At 41.0% G+C, this 16,478-nt stretch overlaps 1 protein-coding gene across 6 annotated transcripts in view; it reads left to right on the top strand.

Annotated features, from left to right (window-relative positions):
- CHD7 (chromodomain helicase DNA binding protein 7) overlaps window positions 1-16,478 on the top strand; it is a 192,035-nt gene that overhangs the window by 59,442 nt on the left and 116,115 nt on the right. For 4 of the 6 annotated variants that reach the window (XM_050802155.1, XM_050802156.1, XM_050802151.1 and 1 more), the window contains exon 2: window positions 2,644-4,482. The exons of 1 other annotated variant lie outside the window; for it this stretch is intronic. In XM_050802155.1, coding sequence (XP_050658112.1) covers window positions 2,818-4,482 — 1,665 coding nt within the window. In that variant the 5' untranslated portion in view covers window positions 2,644-2,817. Of the gene's footprint in view, window positions 1-2,643; window positions 4,483-4,527; window positions 7,123-16,478 lie in introns of those variants that run through there. One more of the 6 variants, XM_050802158.1, reaches the window with a different exon arrangement.

Genomic DNA, 16,478 nt, shown 5'->3' with positions numbered 1-16,478 from the left:
CAGTATGGTTACTGTCGGAGGGCTGTTTTTTCCCTACTAATGCCGTTAGGCAACTTGTCCTTCTTCTGAATCTTAAGCTGATAAAAAGTAAGCACCAGCTTCATCGCCACTTCTCCAAGCTTGATCTGGCTCTGCCTCTCTGCCTCTGGGCTCAGTGGGCTTGCAACAGAAGGTCACCAGTGGGCTAAGCCATCCACTCCCTCTCGGATCACTTTTACCTGGAGCTGGCCTGGAGCCCCATCCAGTCAGTAGCATTTCTTCCCGTAACAGTTGGCAGACCCTGGAGGATGAAGCTGCTCCCCAGGACACATGTAGATGTGACTTTCCTTAAGCTAATTTGAAATGTTGTTTTGGTAAGTGGTTGGTCTGCATGGCTGGTTTAAGCTATTACCAAGTCCATTCCAGTATTTATTTCTTTCAAAGTTAAAATGAGCCTTGAATAAATGACAACTGACTGCTTAGCCTTCTTAGGAGTGTATTTAATTTTATGAATATTTGTTGCAACTGGCACTGGAGATGTCTACTTCTCTTTATTTTGGATTTTAAAATAGTTGCATAGTAGAGCAGCGTGTTTTCAGTAAAATGGCTTTCATGTTCACCTTATTTTCACCCATCTGACCTCTGCATTTGGAGAAAGTAGTTCAGAAAATTCATGGCAGTTAGCGGCGGAGTGAAGAGACCTTTGACTTTAGCTGACAGCTGTCACCTGAAAACTACAGACCTGGAGACCCTCTCAGGTGTTATGTCTATAGTTCTGACAGTGAACAGGAATGTTGTTTACATTTTCTGTAAGCAAAATTCTCCCCTTGTTAGGAATGTGTTAGAATAGGGCAGGCAGAAACAGAATTTTTATGTGTCTTACTGGTAAGTTCTCAGGAGTGTTGGTTAGCCCATTGTTCATTCCCATGCTCTTATGGAAGCGTGTCAGTAGAATTTATGAGTGTGCCTGTTTATAGCATCACTTTGGAAATTCTTCAAGATACTGTTTTTTCAAGTGGGCTAGTATCACACAATGCTTAATATCCTTATAAAAGAGAAAAAAATGAGTGAAATTCCAAAGATGTTTGAGATTTCAGTCATTTTCTCTATATGAATTAGTTCTTTATTAGGCCGTTGATTTAATTAGCACTCAACAAAAACACTTTCCTGTTTAGATTGTCAAAGCATTCTTTAAATTAGTTATTTTAATCTGACACAGGGTCGTTAGGAAGACTTTGAATAAAATGCAGCATGTTACATAGTGTATACTGTGCACTGGAAGCACGTAGGGTGCGAACACAAGTGCCTGCCCACTTGTCTCCCTACCTGCTTAGGTCCTGCCTTATCCCAAAAGGACTTAAGGCAATGGTGAAGAGAGCATATTTTGAACTTTATTCTGTTAAAATAATTTTCAGGCCGGGCGCGGTGGCTCACGCCTGTAATCCCAGCACTTTGGGAGGCCGAGGCGGGCGGATCACAAGGTCAGGAGATCGAGACCACGGTGAAAGCCCGTCTCTACTAAAAATACAAAAAATTAGCCGGGCGCGGTTGTGGGCGCCTGTAGTCCCAGCTACTCGGGAGGCTGAGGCAGGAGAATGGCGTGAACCCAGGAGGCGGAGCTTGCAGTGAGCCGAGATCGCGCCACTGCACTCCAGCCTGGGCGACAGAGCGAGACTCCGTCTCAAAAAAAAAATAAAAATAAAAATAAAATAAAATAATTTTCAGTTCTGGAGAAAGTTGTGTTTCTAGTTATGAGAATAGTCATTGTCTACAAAGTATCCACTCAACTAGTTTCCTCTTGAGTGGTCACATGGGATTCTGGTCCACCAGAGCCCAGCGTGCCTGCGGGTGAATAATGAGCCTGGTAATTGGGCTGCTCTGTGTCAGTGCAGACTGGGACCATGGTAGGCTCAGAGCCATGAGTGAAATTGGTCCTCTTGGAGAATGAAAGCTTTTCTTTTAGTCTCCTTCTGAATCTTGTATATTTCTGCCATTAAACATAATGAAATTATGTATGTATTGTCCTGTTCTCAAGGTTGCTTTTCAACATCATTATGAACACTTTCTTGTTAGATGCCTCTGTTGCAGTTACATAGTTGTATGTGGGCTGTAAATATCTAATTCGTATGAAATGACCGATTTTGGTATTTGTATAATCCTCTAGTCAATTTAACTAAGTTGAGCTTTTCACAGCCCTTGGTGCTGCTGTTGCTCATCTGATTACACTGCTCAGGGGAATAAGGTTAAGGGCGGGCTGTTGGTAACCAGAGCATTTCCAGGGCTTTAGTTTAGCAGATGAGCTGCTTGGCTATATTCATACATCTGCTTGCCTGCTGTGGCAGCTGCTGCTGCTTCATGTTGTGTTCTTTTGTTCTGTTCCATTCAAGAATGGAACGCTAGGAAGTGTAGTGAATGGATTAATTTAAGGTTAAGGTTAGTGTTTTGCTTGCTTTCTAAGTAACTGATCATAATGATGCTTCTGGTAGAAACTAATGAGTTTCTCTTAAAGTGAACTAAATTTATAAAATACAGCTCAGTGAGGGAGCTAGATTAGTATTGTTGATGGGGACCAAATTCAGATGTACAAAATACTGGCAGTTTTATCATCGGATCCTAATTCTTTGTTTTCTTCCTTCTTCTCCCCCACCCCCAACTCCCTTCTAGGACCTATATCCAGACTTTGCCTGACACTGCAGGGTCCAAGAGAATTAAAGAAATATGGAATGACATGAAGAAGATTAGTTAAGGATTATAGGCTTTGAGGGCAAACACCTCAGTGAAGTGAAGCACAGGCAAGCTCCTGAGCTGTGGTTTGGAGGAGCCGTGTGTTGGAAGAAGATGGCAGATCCAGGAATGATGAGTCTTTTTGGCGAGGATGGGAATATTTTCAGTGAAGGTCTTGAAGGCCTCGGAGAATGTGGTTACCCGGAAAATCCAGTAAATCCTATGGGTCAGCAAATGCCAATAGACCAAGGCTTTGCCTCTTTACAGCCATCCCTTCATCATCCTTCTACTAATCAAAATCAAACAAAGCTGACACATTTTGATCACTATAATCAGTATGAACAACAAAAGATGCATCTGATGGATCAGCCGAGCAGAATGATGAGCAACACCCCTGGGAACGGACTCGCGTCTCCGCACTCGCAGTATCACACCCCACCCGTTCCTCAGGTGCCCCATGGTGGCAGTGGTGGCGGTCAGATGGGTGTCTACCCTGGCATGCAGAATGAGAGGCATGGGCAATCCTTTGTGGACAGCAGCTCCATGTGGGGCCCCAGGGCTGTTCAGGTACCAGACCAGATACGAGCCCCCTACCAGCAGCAGCAGCCACAACCACAGCCACCGCAGCCAGCTCCGTCAGGGCCCCCTGCACAGGGCCACCCTCAGCACATGCAGCAGATGGGCAGCTATATGGCACGTGGGGATTTTTCCATGCAGCAGCATGGTCAGCCACAGCAGAGGATGAGCCAGTTTTCCCAAGGCCAAGAAGGCCTCAATCAGGGGAATCCTTTTATTGCCACCTCAGGACCCGGCCACTTGTCCCACGTGCCCCAGCAGAATCCCAGCATGGCACCTTCCTTGCGTCACTCGGTGCAGCAGTTCCATCACCACCCCCCTACTGCTCTCCATGGAGAATCAGTTGCCCACAGTCCCAGATTCTCCCCGAATCCTCCCCAACAAGGGGCTGTTAGGCCACAAACCCTTAACTTTAGTTCTCGGAGCCAGACAGTCCCCTCTCCTACTATAAACAACTCAGGGCAGTATTCTCGATATCCTTACAGTAACCTAAATCAGGGATTAGTTAACAATACAGGGATGAATCAAAATTTAGGCCTTACAAATAATACTCCAATGAATCAGTCCGTACCAAGATACCCCAATGCTGTAGGATTCCCATCAAACAGTGGTCAAGGACTAATGCACCAGCAGCCCATCCACCCCAGTGGCTCACTTAACCAAATGAACACACAAACTATGCATCCTTCACAGCCTCAGGGAACTTATGCCTCTCCACCTCCCATGTCACCCATGAAAGCAATGAGTAATCCAGCAGGCACTCCTCCTCCACAAGTCAGGCCGGGAAGTGCTGGGATACCAATGGAAGTTGGCAGTTATCCAAATATGCCCCATCCTCAGCCATCTCACCAGCCCCCTGGTGCCATGGGAATCGGACAGAGGAATATGGGCCCCAGAAACATGCAGCAGTCTCGTCCATTTATAGGCATATCCTCGGCACCAAGGGAGTTGACTGGGCACATGAGGCCAAATGGTTGTCCTGGTGTTGGCCTTGGAGACCCACAAGCAATCCAGGAACGACTGATACCTGGCCAACAACATCCTGGTCAACAGCCGTCTTTTCAGCAGTTGCCAACCTGTCCTCCACTGCAGCCCCACCCGGGCTTGCACCACCAGTCTTCACCCCCACACCCTCATCACCAGCCTTGGGCACAGCTCCACCCATCACCCCAGAACACCCCGCAGAAAGTGCCTGTGCATCAGGTAAGGGGACACAGAGCCTGCCTCTGCATTGCAATGTGAAATTCAACATGGCTAACTTGTGTAATCAAATTTTTCTTTAAGCTATGAAAATATTTTCCATTATGAGTGCCTTAATTTTTATTTGTTATTGGCTTATGCATTTATTTTATTCAGGCAAGAATTCTTGAATCTCCCTGTCCCAGGGATTGTGCTAGATGTTAAGGGTATGTAGATAACTAAGACTGGGTCCCTGCCGACAAGGAGCTAGGTCGCCACTAGCAGGGAGATGGACAGAGACTCAGAATGCTCATGAGACAAATGCTTTTGTTTCCTTCTCTGAATTCTTTTTTATTCTTTTTCTTTCTCTGTGTGTGTGTGTTTTAAAAATACACTGACACTTGGTTTCTAGCAAAGATTTATGTGTGTGTGGTAGTCTCCTCCATCTCTCCTTTTATATTGATATTTTTCTTGGGAAGCTGCAAAATGTATACTTCTGTGACACTTATTTTACTAACTGTTGAATTTGTTAATATGAGTTTAAATTGCAAACTGTAGAAAATCACAGTAAATGATAATTCACAGAAGATGTTTGGTCTCTAAAAGATTTGGGTACCCTGCACTGAAGTAGGGAATCTTCCTTTTTTGTAAGCTGATGTTTTTGTTATCATTTAGAATTTATAAAAGAACAGATTTAAGTTTTAAATTATCATATTCACAAAGACATCTTTCCATTATAAATTTTGCTGTTTATGCCCTAGATCTGTGAAAGATAAATTAATGCCTATGTATACAGATTATTCTTAGTGCTATTCAAAAATATATACTTATTATCTACCAGAATTACAGTTCTGTTTTTGGGGTGCACAGTAGCTGATTTTACTGCTATAAAGCATAGTGATTGTTTTGATGCACTTATTATCAATTTTGGGGAAATAAGACCTCATGTGAAAATACAAAAGAGTGAAAGACCAGGCATGATTATGTGACAAGTGTCCAGAGAGAGGAGATAACCTGTAGTTGAGGGTGCTTGGAATTTGGGTAGGCCTTACCCAGGGAGGTGAACCCAGGTCAGCAGTTCAGATTGAGGGGTGGTTTGCTAAACAAGGGCACAGGAAGTCAAGCTTGCTGCAGGTAATAGGTTGGAAAGTATCAGTCAGGGCCAGATTGTTGTGATCTTGGATTCCTTTTTAAGGAATTTGGACTTAAAAGGAGGGGGGAGCCAGTGATATTGATTAGACAGTCCACAGGACAGATGGAGAAGCAGAAGATGAAGTATGAACCTGTCGTTCCAGGCCTTTGAGGACAGTTTGGACCAGAAGGGTCAAACTGAGAGCAGAAGGGATTGAAAGCAGTGTTGAAAGTAAAAGGGTTTGGTCAGTAAACAAAGCCACTCAGGTCATCTCAGAGCAGCTTTTTTTTTTTTTTAGTGGTGATAATTGTCTTCTATGCTTTTTGTCAGTTCATTTAAAAAAAAAAAAAAAGTATTTTAGGCCGGACACGGTGGCTCATGCTTGTAATCCCAGCACTCTGGGAGGCCGAGGCAGGCAGATCATCTGAGGTCAGGAGTTCAAGGCCAAACTGGCCAACATGGTGAAACCCCATCTCTTTTAAAAAATACAAAAAATTAGCTGGGCATGGTGGTGCACACCTGTAGTCCCAGCTACTCGGGAGGCTGAGGCAGGAGAGACACCTGAACCCGGGAGGTTGATGTTGCAGTGAGCTGAGATCATGCTACTGCACTCCAGCCTGGGCAACAGAGTGAGACTCCATCTCAAAAAAAATTTTTTTGTTTGTTTTTTGTTTTAGTTTCAGCCAGGCATTTAATACAGAGCCTCTGAAGCTTCGTCCTAAGCTGGGCTGGGGGAGTGGAGGTCAGGAAGACTCCTGGGACCACAGGACAAGTAGTGGCTTCAGGAAAGTTGCCCTCAGCCGGTGGGCAGGGCAACTTCCCTGAAGACTTTGGTGATCCTCATATAACCACCCTTGGTGATTCTTACATAACCTCAGGGCAAAACGCCTCTCCTCAGAGCAGACCAAAAGTACTGTCCCTGAGGCCAGCAGATATGGGAGGCTTTTAGGACAGAAATGAATGTGACTTAGTTTTTAGGAATTATTATTCCCTGGAAAGTTTCTTAATAAGCAAGGGATATTTTAGAGCAGTGGTTTCTCAGACTTCTCATTCTGGCATCCTCTGTCTTCACCAGAGGGCGAGCACTGTTTGGAGACCCGCTGTGATTATAATCTGATCTCTGGATGAGAACTGTTGCTGTCCTCCAGCTTTCCTGGGTTTTAAGAGTACAGATACCTCAATGGCTTTTTCAGAGGACATGTGTGAGTCTGTGGCATGTGAGCCCTTGAGCAGTGGAGGCTCCATGCATGCTGTGTCCTGTGCTAGACTTCAGGAGAGCCCACATGCATTCCCTCCTTCTTTGACTATGTCATTATAGGCAAACTCAGGATCTTTACAGGGATGTAAACTAGGACATTTGAGGTATTTTCATTCAAAGTACAATTATGTTTTCCATTTTGCTCATTATTATTTGCTTTCTTATTTCTGCTTAACTTTGCATTCTCTTCAGATTTTGAAACACTCACTTTTGAACATAAGGCTATGGCGGTGTGAAGTCTTAGGCACAGAACATAGACTTTAAAGGTAGAAAGGTATGTGGAGCCCAGCTCTATCATTTATTAACCTGGTGATCTTAGGCAAAGCATTTAACTTCTGTTTACCTCAGAATTTGTATTAGTTAAGCAGGAAAAATAGCACCCACCACAAAGGGTGTTAAATTAAGTGGGCTTAACATAGACGGAGTGCCTAGTATAATGTCCACTCCATGGTATATATGTTAATTCTTTTCTAATTTTAGCTTCTGATCTCCTGAAGTGCAAACCTTGCTACATAATTATGTCATTTCCCATGTAGTTACAGTGTAAAATTAACTTTGTTTATTATTTATTGTTTTTTGAGATGAAGTCTCACTCTGTTGCCAGGCTGGAGTCAGTGGCGCAATCTTGGCTCACTGCAGCCTCCGCCTCCCAGGTTCAAGTGATTCTCCTGCCTCAGCCTCCTGAGTAGCTGGCACTACAGGCGTGCACCACCATGCCCGGCTAATTTTTGTATTTTTAGTGGACACGGGGTTTCATCAAAATTAACTTTATTTTTAAGGATAGGTTAACTATTATGTAATGCAGCCTTAGTTATGAAATAACTAAATTTGATTTGTGCAAATATTATCCCCCTTTTAGCTTGTGTTGCCACATGTGAGGAGGATAATGATATGGGTAATTCAAAATACTATCCTACACCTTTAAAATCTCTGTCTCTGAATGATTGACATTCTACCCTAGGAAATATTTTTATTTAATTATGTTTTACTTTAGAGCTACTAAAATTATTTCAAATTTTATATATGATGGAGTAGTGGCTCAATACTATACCAGGTATCAGGGAAGATACCAGATTAGGTTGAAATGTCCATTTAACTTGATAATGGAATTATCACGTTCAGGTAGACTTAACTCATTCTTGAGTTTTTTGCTTTTTAAAAATAGAAATTATGCTCTTTATGTGTTTCCTGACTTCTGAATGGATATTTCCTAAATTATGAAACACGTGTAAGTATCTTTAAAGATAAGTTTAACTTTATATTGAAAAGTCAACAAAGAAAAAATATTAGAACAAAAAGGCCACAGTTCATCTGATGAAAATGTGAAAAATTACACATTTTGGTGTATGGACACTTCTTTAATGGAAGTGCTAGACTTTCGATTATTTGATAAGATTTACAGGGAAGGGAAAAACCCTAGCTTATATTTCTTTTTCAATAGCTAATTAGAACAGTTTTTCTCAAACCTTTTCATCTCAGACCTCTACACATTCTTAAAAATTGTTGGGGACTCCAAAGAGTGTGTATTAGCTATGTGAGTTATATGTATTGATATTAACTGTCTCAGAACTTTTTAATTTTTTTATTATTTATGTATTTATGTTTTTATTTATTTTTGAGACAGTCTTACTCTTCTGCCCAGGCTAGAGGGCGGTGGCGCATTCTTGGCTCACTGCAACCTCCTCCTCCCAGGTTCAAGCAATTCTCCTGCCTCAGTCTCCCTAGTAGTTGGGATTTCACTACTAGTAGAGATGGGGTTTCACCATGTTGGCCAGGCTGGTCTTGAACTCCTGACCTGAGATGATCCACCCGCCGTGGCCTCCCAAAGTGCTGGGATTACAGGCATGAGCCACCGCGCCCAGCTAAAATATTGATGAAAGTTTAAAATATTGATTTGTTAATTATTTAAAAATAATAAATCGGCTGGGCGCGGTGGCTCAAGCTTGTAATCCCGGCATTTTGGGAGGCCGAGACGGGCGGATCACAAGGTCAGGAGATCGAGATCATCCTGGCTAACATGGTGAAACCCAGTCTCTACAAAAAAATACAAAAAAACTAGCCAGGCGTGGTGGTGGGCGCCTGTAGTCCCAGCTACTTGGGAGGCTGAGGCAGGAGAAAGGCATAAACGTGGGAGGAGGAGCTTGCAGTGAGCCGAGATCCAGCCACTGCACTCCAGCCTGGGTGACAGAGTGAGACTCCGTCTCAAAAATAAATAAATAAATAAATACAAAAAATAAATAAATCATTATGTGTTAACATACAAAATACTTTTTAAATGAAAGATAACTTTTTTTAAAAACGAAAGATAACTTTTCCCAAGACAAAAAATTAGTGGCATTGTTTTATATTTATTAAATATTGATTCTCACATCTGCTTCTGAATGTAGTCTGTGTGCTAGTCATAAGCCTCTGGAAAAGTTTACTGCTCATTTGGAGAAAATGAGGATGAAAAAGCAAATAACATTTCAGGATCATGTGGAAATAGTTTTCTGATCTCACAGACCCTACAGACCCTGGCCCACAATTTTAGAACCACTGGCATGAAGGAAAGAGTACAGGCTTTGGAGTCTGAGCTTTTGAATAGAAGCACCACTGCTTAACATCACCACCTGATGTTAGTAAGGATGTCAGGATGTCATTTCATTATCTCTGAAGTGAGGATTCATATGCCTTCCTGGTTAGAGGCTCAGTGAGATTAGTAGCAATGTCTTTTAAGTGGTTAACAGTGCGGACTCAAAAATGACACATCTAGCAAGTGTTCAGAATTGCCTGTTGCAAAGTTTTAAGAAGAATCTTACGTATTTCAATGTTAAACATTTTCATAGTTGTTTGACTTTATATCTTTGGTTTTAGTGAACACTTATCAAATATTGAGGCTTCCTATGTGCTTTGAGGGAGGGAGAACAATCTTGCTGTGTGAGCAGGAAGATGCAGGCAAGGATATGCCGTGAAAAGCACACTGTAGTGATCAGCACTGATCTTTAAGATCAGTCTTAAAGTGGGTGAGGTGGGGGTCTGGGAGGGCTTTCTGGGGGCAGTGATGTCTTTGCTGAGATGTGAAGGATCAGTCTAAGTTGAGGGAAGGATGGATAAAAGAGGAGGGAAAGGAATTTAAGATTTAGGAAACAATGAGTGCAAAGATCAGAAAGCCCTTTGGGCCTTGAGTGTCCCTCGTATTGCCGGAATGTAGGTCTGGGGCTTAGTGGACAGAAAGCTGCATGGTCCCGGGCCCATGCCACTGGAGGGCACTAGGAGGTGTTTTCAGCATGGACACAGCACCATGGGGCTCTCTGCAGCACCCAGGAGTATGAAGAGAGTGGAGAGGGGGTGGAACCAAAAATGAAATATTTATCAGTACACTGTGAACATGGATGAGAACAATCTAGAAGGAAGGCACAGAGCAATATTTTGTTCATTTGAAGAGCTTATCTGAAGAAAGACTGGTTAAGTGGATTGTCCTTAAGGTTACAGGCAAATCCCTGAGTTTCTGGATAGAATTTATACTGCACAGTCCATAGACGTATCCCAGATCACGGATTACGCTCTTAAATGGAAAGTTCTAGTTGAATTTTTAGGATCTGCAACAATGTGTCCTTAAAATAAATTTATTTTAGATACATTTGTGACTTTTTCATTAATTTGGTCCTGAAATACAGTCATCATGAAACAGAAGTAGAAAAAAAATTTAAAGGCTACTAAGATTAAGGTGATAAGTAATAATTTCCCATCTCCTCATTTTCCCTTGAGATTAAAAAAATACCTGGAAGAATCAGTGGTACAATTTTTTTTTTCCAAAAAAAAAAAAAAAAAAAAAAACAGCCTTTCTGAGAAAAGCTTTTATTGGTAAATCTAAAGCAGCATCAATCTTATACTGAGACTCTTTAAGTTTACCCAGTAAATAAAGAATTACAAGGCCGGGCATGGTGGCTCATGCCTGTAATCCCAGCACTTTGGGAGGTCGAGGTGGGCGGATCACAAGATCAGGAGCTTGGGACTCTAGCCTGGCCAACATAGTGAAACCCCGTCTCTACTAAAAATACAAAAATTAGCTAGGCGAGGTGGTGCATGCCTGAAATCGCGGCTACTGGGAGGCTGAGGCAGGAGAATCACTTGAACCTGGGAGATGGAGGTTGTGGTGAGCCAAGATCACGCCACTGCATTCCAACCTGGGCAAGAGAGCGAGATTCTATCTCAAAAAAAAAAAAAAAAAAAAAAAAGAATTACAGACATGGGCAGAGTAATTGGCAACTACTAAGTAAATTTATGGAAAAAGGTGGCTATATTTCTTAAGGATTATGTATGCAGGTTGTAAGCAGAAATAGACAAAAATACCTTTTTAATGGAGAGCAGATGTATCTTATCAATACTACCTTTCTCACTTCTAAAGATGTCTGGGGAAGATGGGAAAACAAAATGTCTCTTTAAAAAATTAGCTTTTACCTAAGTGGTATTTAGGGGCTTTTGCAAGTGTACCCACCTTCAGAAAACAGGCACCCAGGCTGGACCTCATTGGAGCAGGTTGCCCCCTCTGGTGCTCACAGACAGAAGGCAGAAGACATCACTGCTTTCCCACTTTCTGTGGCCCACTGCTAGTTCTTCATGAGACCTTTAGTTAAAGCAAACCATCCAGCCTTTACTGGTCTCTCATTCCTGGGCCATAGGGTGCTCTCAACAGACTCGTCGTTTCTCACGAAGACTCAAAGTATTTCTTCTGACTACCTCAATTTGTATATACTACAGCTTATTGAGTAACCTGTCTACGTTTTTCCTCAACATCCAACAAGCTCGTTTATCCCAGAGGTCAGAATTATACCAAGTGTCAAGTTAAAGCACAGGGAAAATTTTGCTCTGTCTGTCCTTTCACCCCATAGTCTGAAAGCATGAATACCTGATAGCCTTGCCCCTTAGATGGCTTTTATTTTGTAAAAGAGTATTGTTTTATGTGACATCAAAAATATTGTAGGTGATAAGAATTTAGTTTGTTAGTTTACCTTTGAAGCCTGGATATTAGGCCTCTGCTAGGTGTCCCAGGTAGCCAATTGATATTCTTAAAAGAAGCCACTTTTGATGCTGCATTTTCATCTTGGTATCTTAGGTATCTTCATGAAAGGCAGTACCGTATGAAAGAAATACTTATTTAGTGCCTGTTATGTGCCAAGGACTGTGTTAAGGAGAGATTGCTGGTATGGTGGAAGGCAGGGAGGAGACAGAGGCCCCCACTGAGGTGAAAAGGGAATTTTGTTATTTAAGTATAACATTCTGGCTGTCCTGTCTTTGCGTACTTACTATGTTCTAGACCAGAACTGTCCAGTTATATGATGGGAGCTACAAATACAATGCGTTTATGTTGATACAGATTTTCTGGTAACCGCATTTTACCATTAAAGAAGCTGGTAAAACTAATTTTAGTAATACATTTAATTAAACCAACATATCCAAGACATTATTTCAACATGTAATCAGTATAAAAAATTGCTTGTGAGATATTTTACACAAGAATTTAAAACCTGATATGTATTTTACACAGATTGCGTGAGCTGCATCTCAGTTGCTCAGTGACCACACATGGCTGGTGGCTGCATATTAAACAGCACAGGCTATACTCTTTCCGTATCAGTTGCTGCATATTCTTTTTAAAAACAAGTCAGAGTATAAATAATTTTATTCACATATAAATAAATGTAAAATTGTTAGTCTAATTATGACAGTCATCCTCCAAGACAGGTGTTACCCACTTTGCTATAAGGTTAAGGAAGTAGTAGCAGTGTTTTTAGGTATCATGAATAAATGCAGTACTGGGGGGTGTGCCTGTGTTAGGGATATTAGTATCAGTTCTTGACAAGATACGTTATTGAAGTTTGATTTCATTTGTTTGAGTTTCAAAGAAGGCTACCTAAATGGTGTTTGTCCTGTGGAAAAAAATAGCGTGTTTCTCTGAAAGGTAGATTACAGACATTTTCAAGGTTTTAGCTTTGTGTGGTGTTTGGATACTTTTGGTAGTTAACTCCTCACCTCTATCCCCCAGCTTTTTGCCTCTCTGTCTTTAATAGAATTGCTTGTTTCTTCATGAAATTGACTCTCCAGGATAAGGGAAAAAGCCTTCATTTTTATTAATATGCATGCTCTCCCCTCCCCATTTCTTTCATTTTTTTCTTTTGTGCTGCTTTTTTCTTCCCTGTTTTAATAATCTTTCAGAAAGGCGGTCTCTGGTACAGCAGAGCAATAGTTAGCTGAGGAAGGAGAACTGGGAAGTGGGTTAGGGAGACAATTAGGGGAACAGCATTGTGAGAACTAATCTGGAGAATTTACCCTACCCTTGACATCTTAATGTTATTTTCCATTCTCTGTAGTTACAGCTGTAAATCTATAGATAATCCCTAAGTAGCCATGCAGAGATGGTCCTGGTATTTCCTTTGTTGCTGAATGCAGCTCTTTTATCAGTGAAGACAGTCAGTAGCAAACTTGTACTTGTCCTTTTGCCTTGTAAAACTTTAGTGGTTCATGGTGTGTCACCAGGAGTGAGGTTTTATTTTGGTTTTTCTTCACTTCGTGTAAAAAATGGAGGAGAACCTTCAAGCCCTAGGACATGACAGCAGAAGTGGTAGTGATGGATAACGTAAAGGAAGCTGGCAAAATGCCAAGAAATTGACAGCATTGCGTTTAAGAAAGTCAACATAGATACAGGACTACCCACATCGTCTTGCTTGGTTTTTATCCTGGACAATTTCCAGGACGATGAGAGCGATGGCCAGGGAAGGCTGCAAGGCATTTCCTTACCTCTTATTTTAAAGATTGGATCAAAAACATGCGTTTTTGATGCTCCTTAATATTAATGAAGACTATAACATTTCTGTTATTCTTTAAAGTGTGTTTGTCCTGTTTTCCTCTACTGCCTTCTGTGTTTAGTTCTAAATCATTCTGTAGGTTTCAGGAGTCCTAGACGTTAACCTTAACTTAATGTTAAGTGTGTAATTTGGCTCACTGTGTGAAAGCAAAAAAACAATTGTTTTAGGGCTTAAGCAAGTGTTATTGATTTTAAGAGTTTTTTTGTTCTGGCCATGGGTATAAAGCGTTGGAGAATATTGAGGAGGTGCAAGCAGTGGTGCTGGGAAACTGTGGAGGCTTTTTCGAATGGCAAGTGTTCTAGCTTAACTTGTGCCTTTCCTGTCTAATCTATTCATAGACTGGCTGAAACAGGTTTGCAATATTAGCATAGGAATTCCACTCTCACCCATTTGGTGGGCTATGAAGTGTTTTGGCCTCTTGCCAGCGGCTGCTCAGTTTAGAGGGTTGGGAGGTTGCAGGGTGCATATCCTTTCTTGTGAACAGGCAAGGAACTTTAGATCATTCTTTTTCTGAAAGCTTTTTGTTTTTTGAAGTTATGTATCTAAGTGTGCTCTTTAATGAAAGGGGAGGGTATAGACTTAAAATTCTTATTGAATATAGAAATACTTGAAATTAGAGTTTAATTTTTAGATCATGTTTCTTGATGGACTCTTGTAACTTGAACATTTTCTTCCATTAAAAAACAATAATAGGAAATTGTGGGATTTTTGAAAGTTGTCATGTGTTTGTTTTCACTGTTATTTTTAAAAACAAGTTTAGCATGAAGAGATACCAAGTTTAACCACTTTGGAGCCTGCTGGAAATAAACTGTGGGGAACTAACTTGGAGAATTTTCCTTGATCTTGACATCTTAATGTTACCCTCCATTCTCTGTAGTTACAGCTGTAAATCTGTAGATAATCTCTAAGTAACCATAGGGAGAAATGGAACTGGGCAATAAATAAGTAGAATATGCTGACTTTGCTTTAAATTGGTCCATTACTAAGCTAACTCTATTTTTGGCTGCTCAAATATGTCAGAGACATTTCCATGAATGAGAGCTGTTGAAATGCATGAAGACATAACTTGAATTAAAGGAGATAAGTCACAGTTTTTTAGGGGAAGTGTTTGATTTAAGTAAGATGCTAAGTAGCATTTCATTTTTGTCATCGATTTCTCTGAATGTTTTTTCTGTTCACTTTAATTATATTTATCCAGAGAGTGGGACATGTCAAGGGAGTAGTCATCTTCATATTGGAATAAGGTGCTGTGGGAACCCTTGTGCTCAGTGCCTAACCTGACCTCTGATGCAACAACGTGTCTTGCTTACTTGAAAACCACGGTAGAAGACCTACATCAAAGAAGGAAATAATTTAGTCTAATTTTGGAAAACTTCTTTCCTTAGATCTGAGCTTAAGGTTTGCAGTTTTATTTTTTGCAAGGAAGTTCAAAACCAATATTCACACATAAATAAGGTCTCTAAGCTAGGATATCATTGATGAAGAAAACAATAAAATGACAACAGTAAGAAACTAACCATTCATAGAATAAAAATGAGCCCAATAATAAGATCAGTTTTTTTGTTTTGTTTTCTTTTGAGATGAAGTCTTTTTGTGTCACTCAGGAGATGGAGTTTGCAGTGGCGCGATCTTGGCTCACTGCAGACTCCATCTCCTGGGCTCAAGTGATCCTCCCACTTCAGCCTCCAGAGTACCTGGGACTACAAGTGCCCACTACTACACCTGGCTGATTTTTGTATTTTTAGCAGAGATGGGGTTTCACCATGTTGGACAGGCTGGTCTCGAACTCCTGACCTTAGGTGATTCACCTGCCTCAGCCTCCCAAAGTGCTGGGATTATATAGGTGTGAGCCACTGCGCCCTGCTGCAAATCATTAAATCAGTTTTAATAAGCTCCCCACATCAAAGAGCCATGTTAGATCCTAGAGTGGTATTTCATACTGAATATAAATTTAATTCCAAAGTAAGTAAATGCAGAGAGACAAGTGTCAGTTTATTTCTTTCATTTAATGTTTTCTCTGTCATTTTTTTAGCTTCTCACCCCTCCACTATTCTGTGTAGTGGTCACACACTAGGTGGAGCTGCCAGGACTCTGCCCCTCACTGCTAGTACAGGTTGCTGGGCAGGCAGGAGCACAGGGTTATGAAGACCACAGGCTTCATATACACCGAGAACTCCATTTGAATGTGGCTCTTCCATTTTTTTCTTAAGTCATCTTAAATACATACTTGCTTAAACCTCAGTTTCCTGATACAATAATTGTACCGATTACACAGAATTATGAGAATTAAATGAGATAATGACTGTAAAGTTTTTAGCACAGCATGTGGCATGTAGTACATGCCCAATAAATGTTAAATATTTTTTATTGTAACTACTGTTGTAGTGGTTATCAAAATGAGCTTTTGGAATTCTTTATTTTTTCACTTTCTACTCTTTCACTTTGAAGTAGACCGACTTTCCTTTATTTTGGAAAACAGGACATCATCTATTAATGCCTTAAAAATCAACTTACTAGAGTCTCCATAAGGCAGACAAAAATTCGTAATGTTTTATAGGGGGGAGCAAAAATTACCATCACACTACTGTATTTCTTTTCAGTTGAATCTCTAGGAAATATTACTATATATAAGATACTAGCTGCTTTCTAAGTGTTTAATTTCTAACTTCAACCAAGGTGAAAACCATCACTTAGTTTTCAGAAACTTCAAATGGCAGGTTAAGTTGACACCCTGTTTCCTATTGCTAGGGATGGTTGCTGGTATTCCCTCTAGCATGCAAGAAGT

The sequence above is a fragment of the Macaca thibetana genome, chromosome 8, assembly GCF_024542745.1.
Source record: "Macaca thibetana thibetana isolate TM-01 chromosome 8, ASM2454274v1, whole genome shotgun sequence".
Taxonomy (NCBI): domain Eukaryota; kingdom Metazoa; phylum Chordata; class Mammalia; order Primates; family Cercopithecidae; genus Macaca; species Macaca thibetana.
Note: the sequence above shows the minus strand (reverse complement) of the source record. Positions and strands in the feature narration are given on the sequence as shown.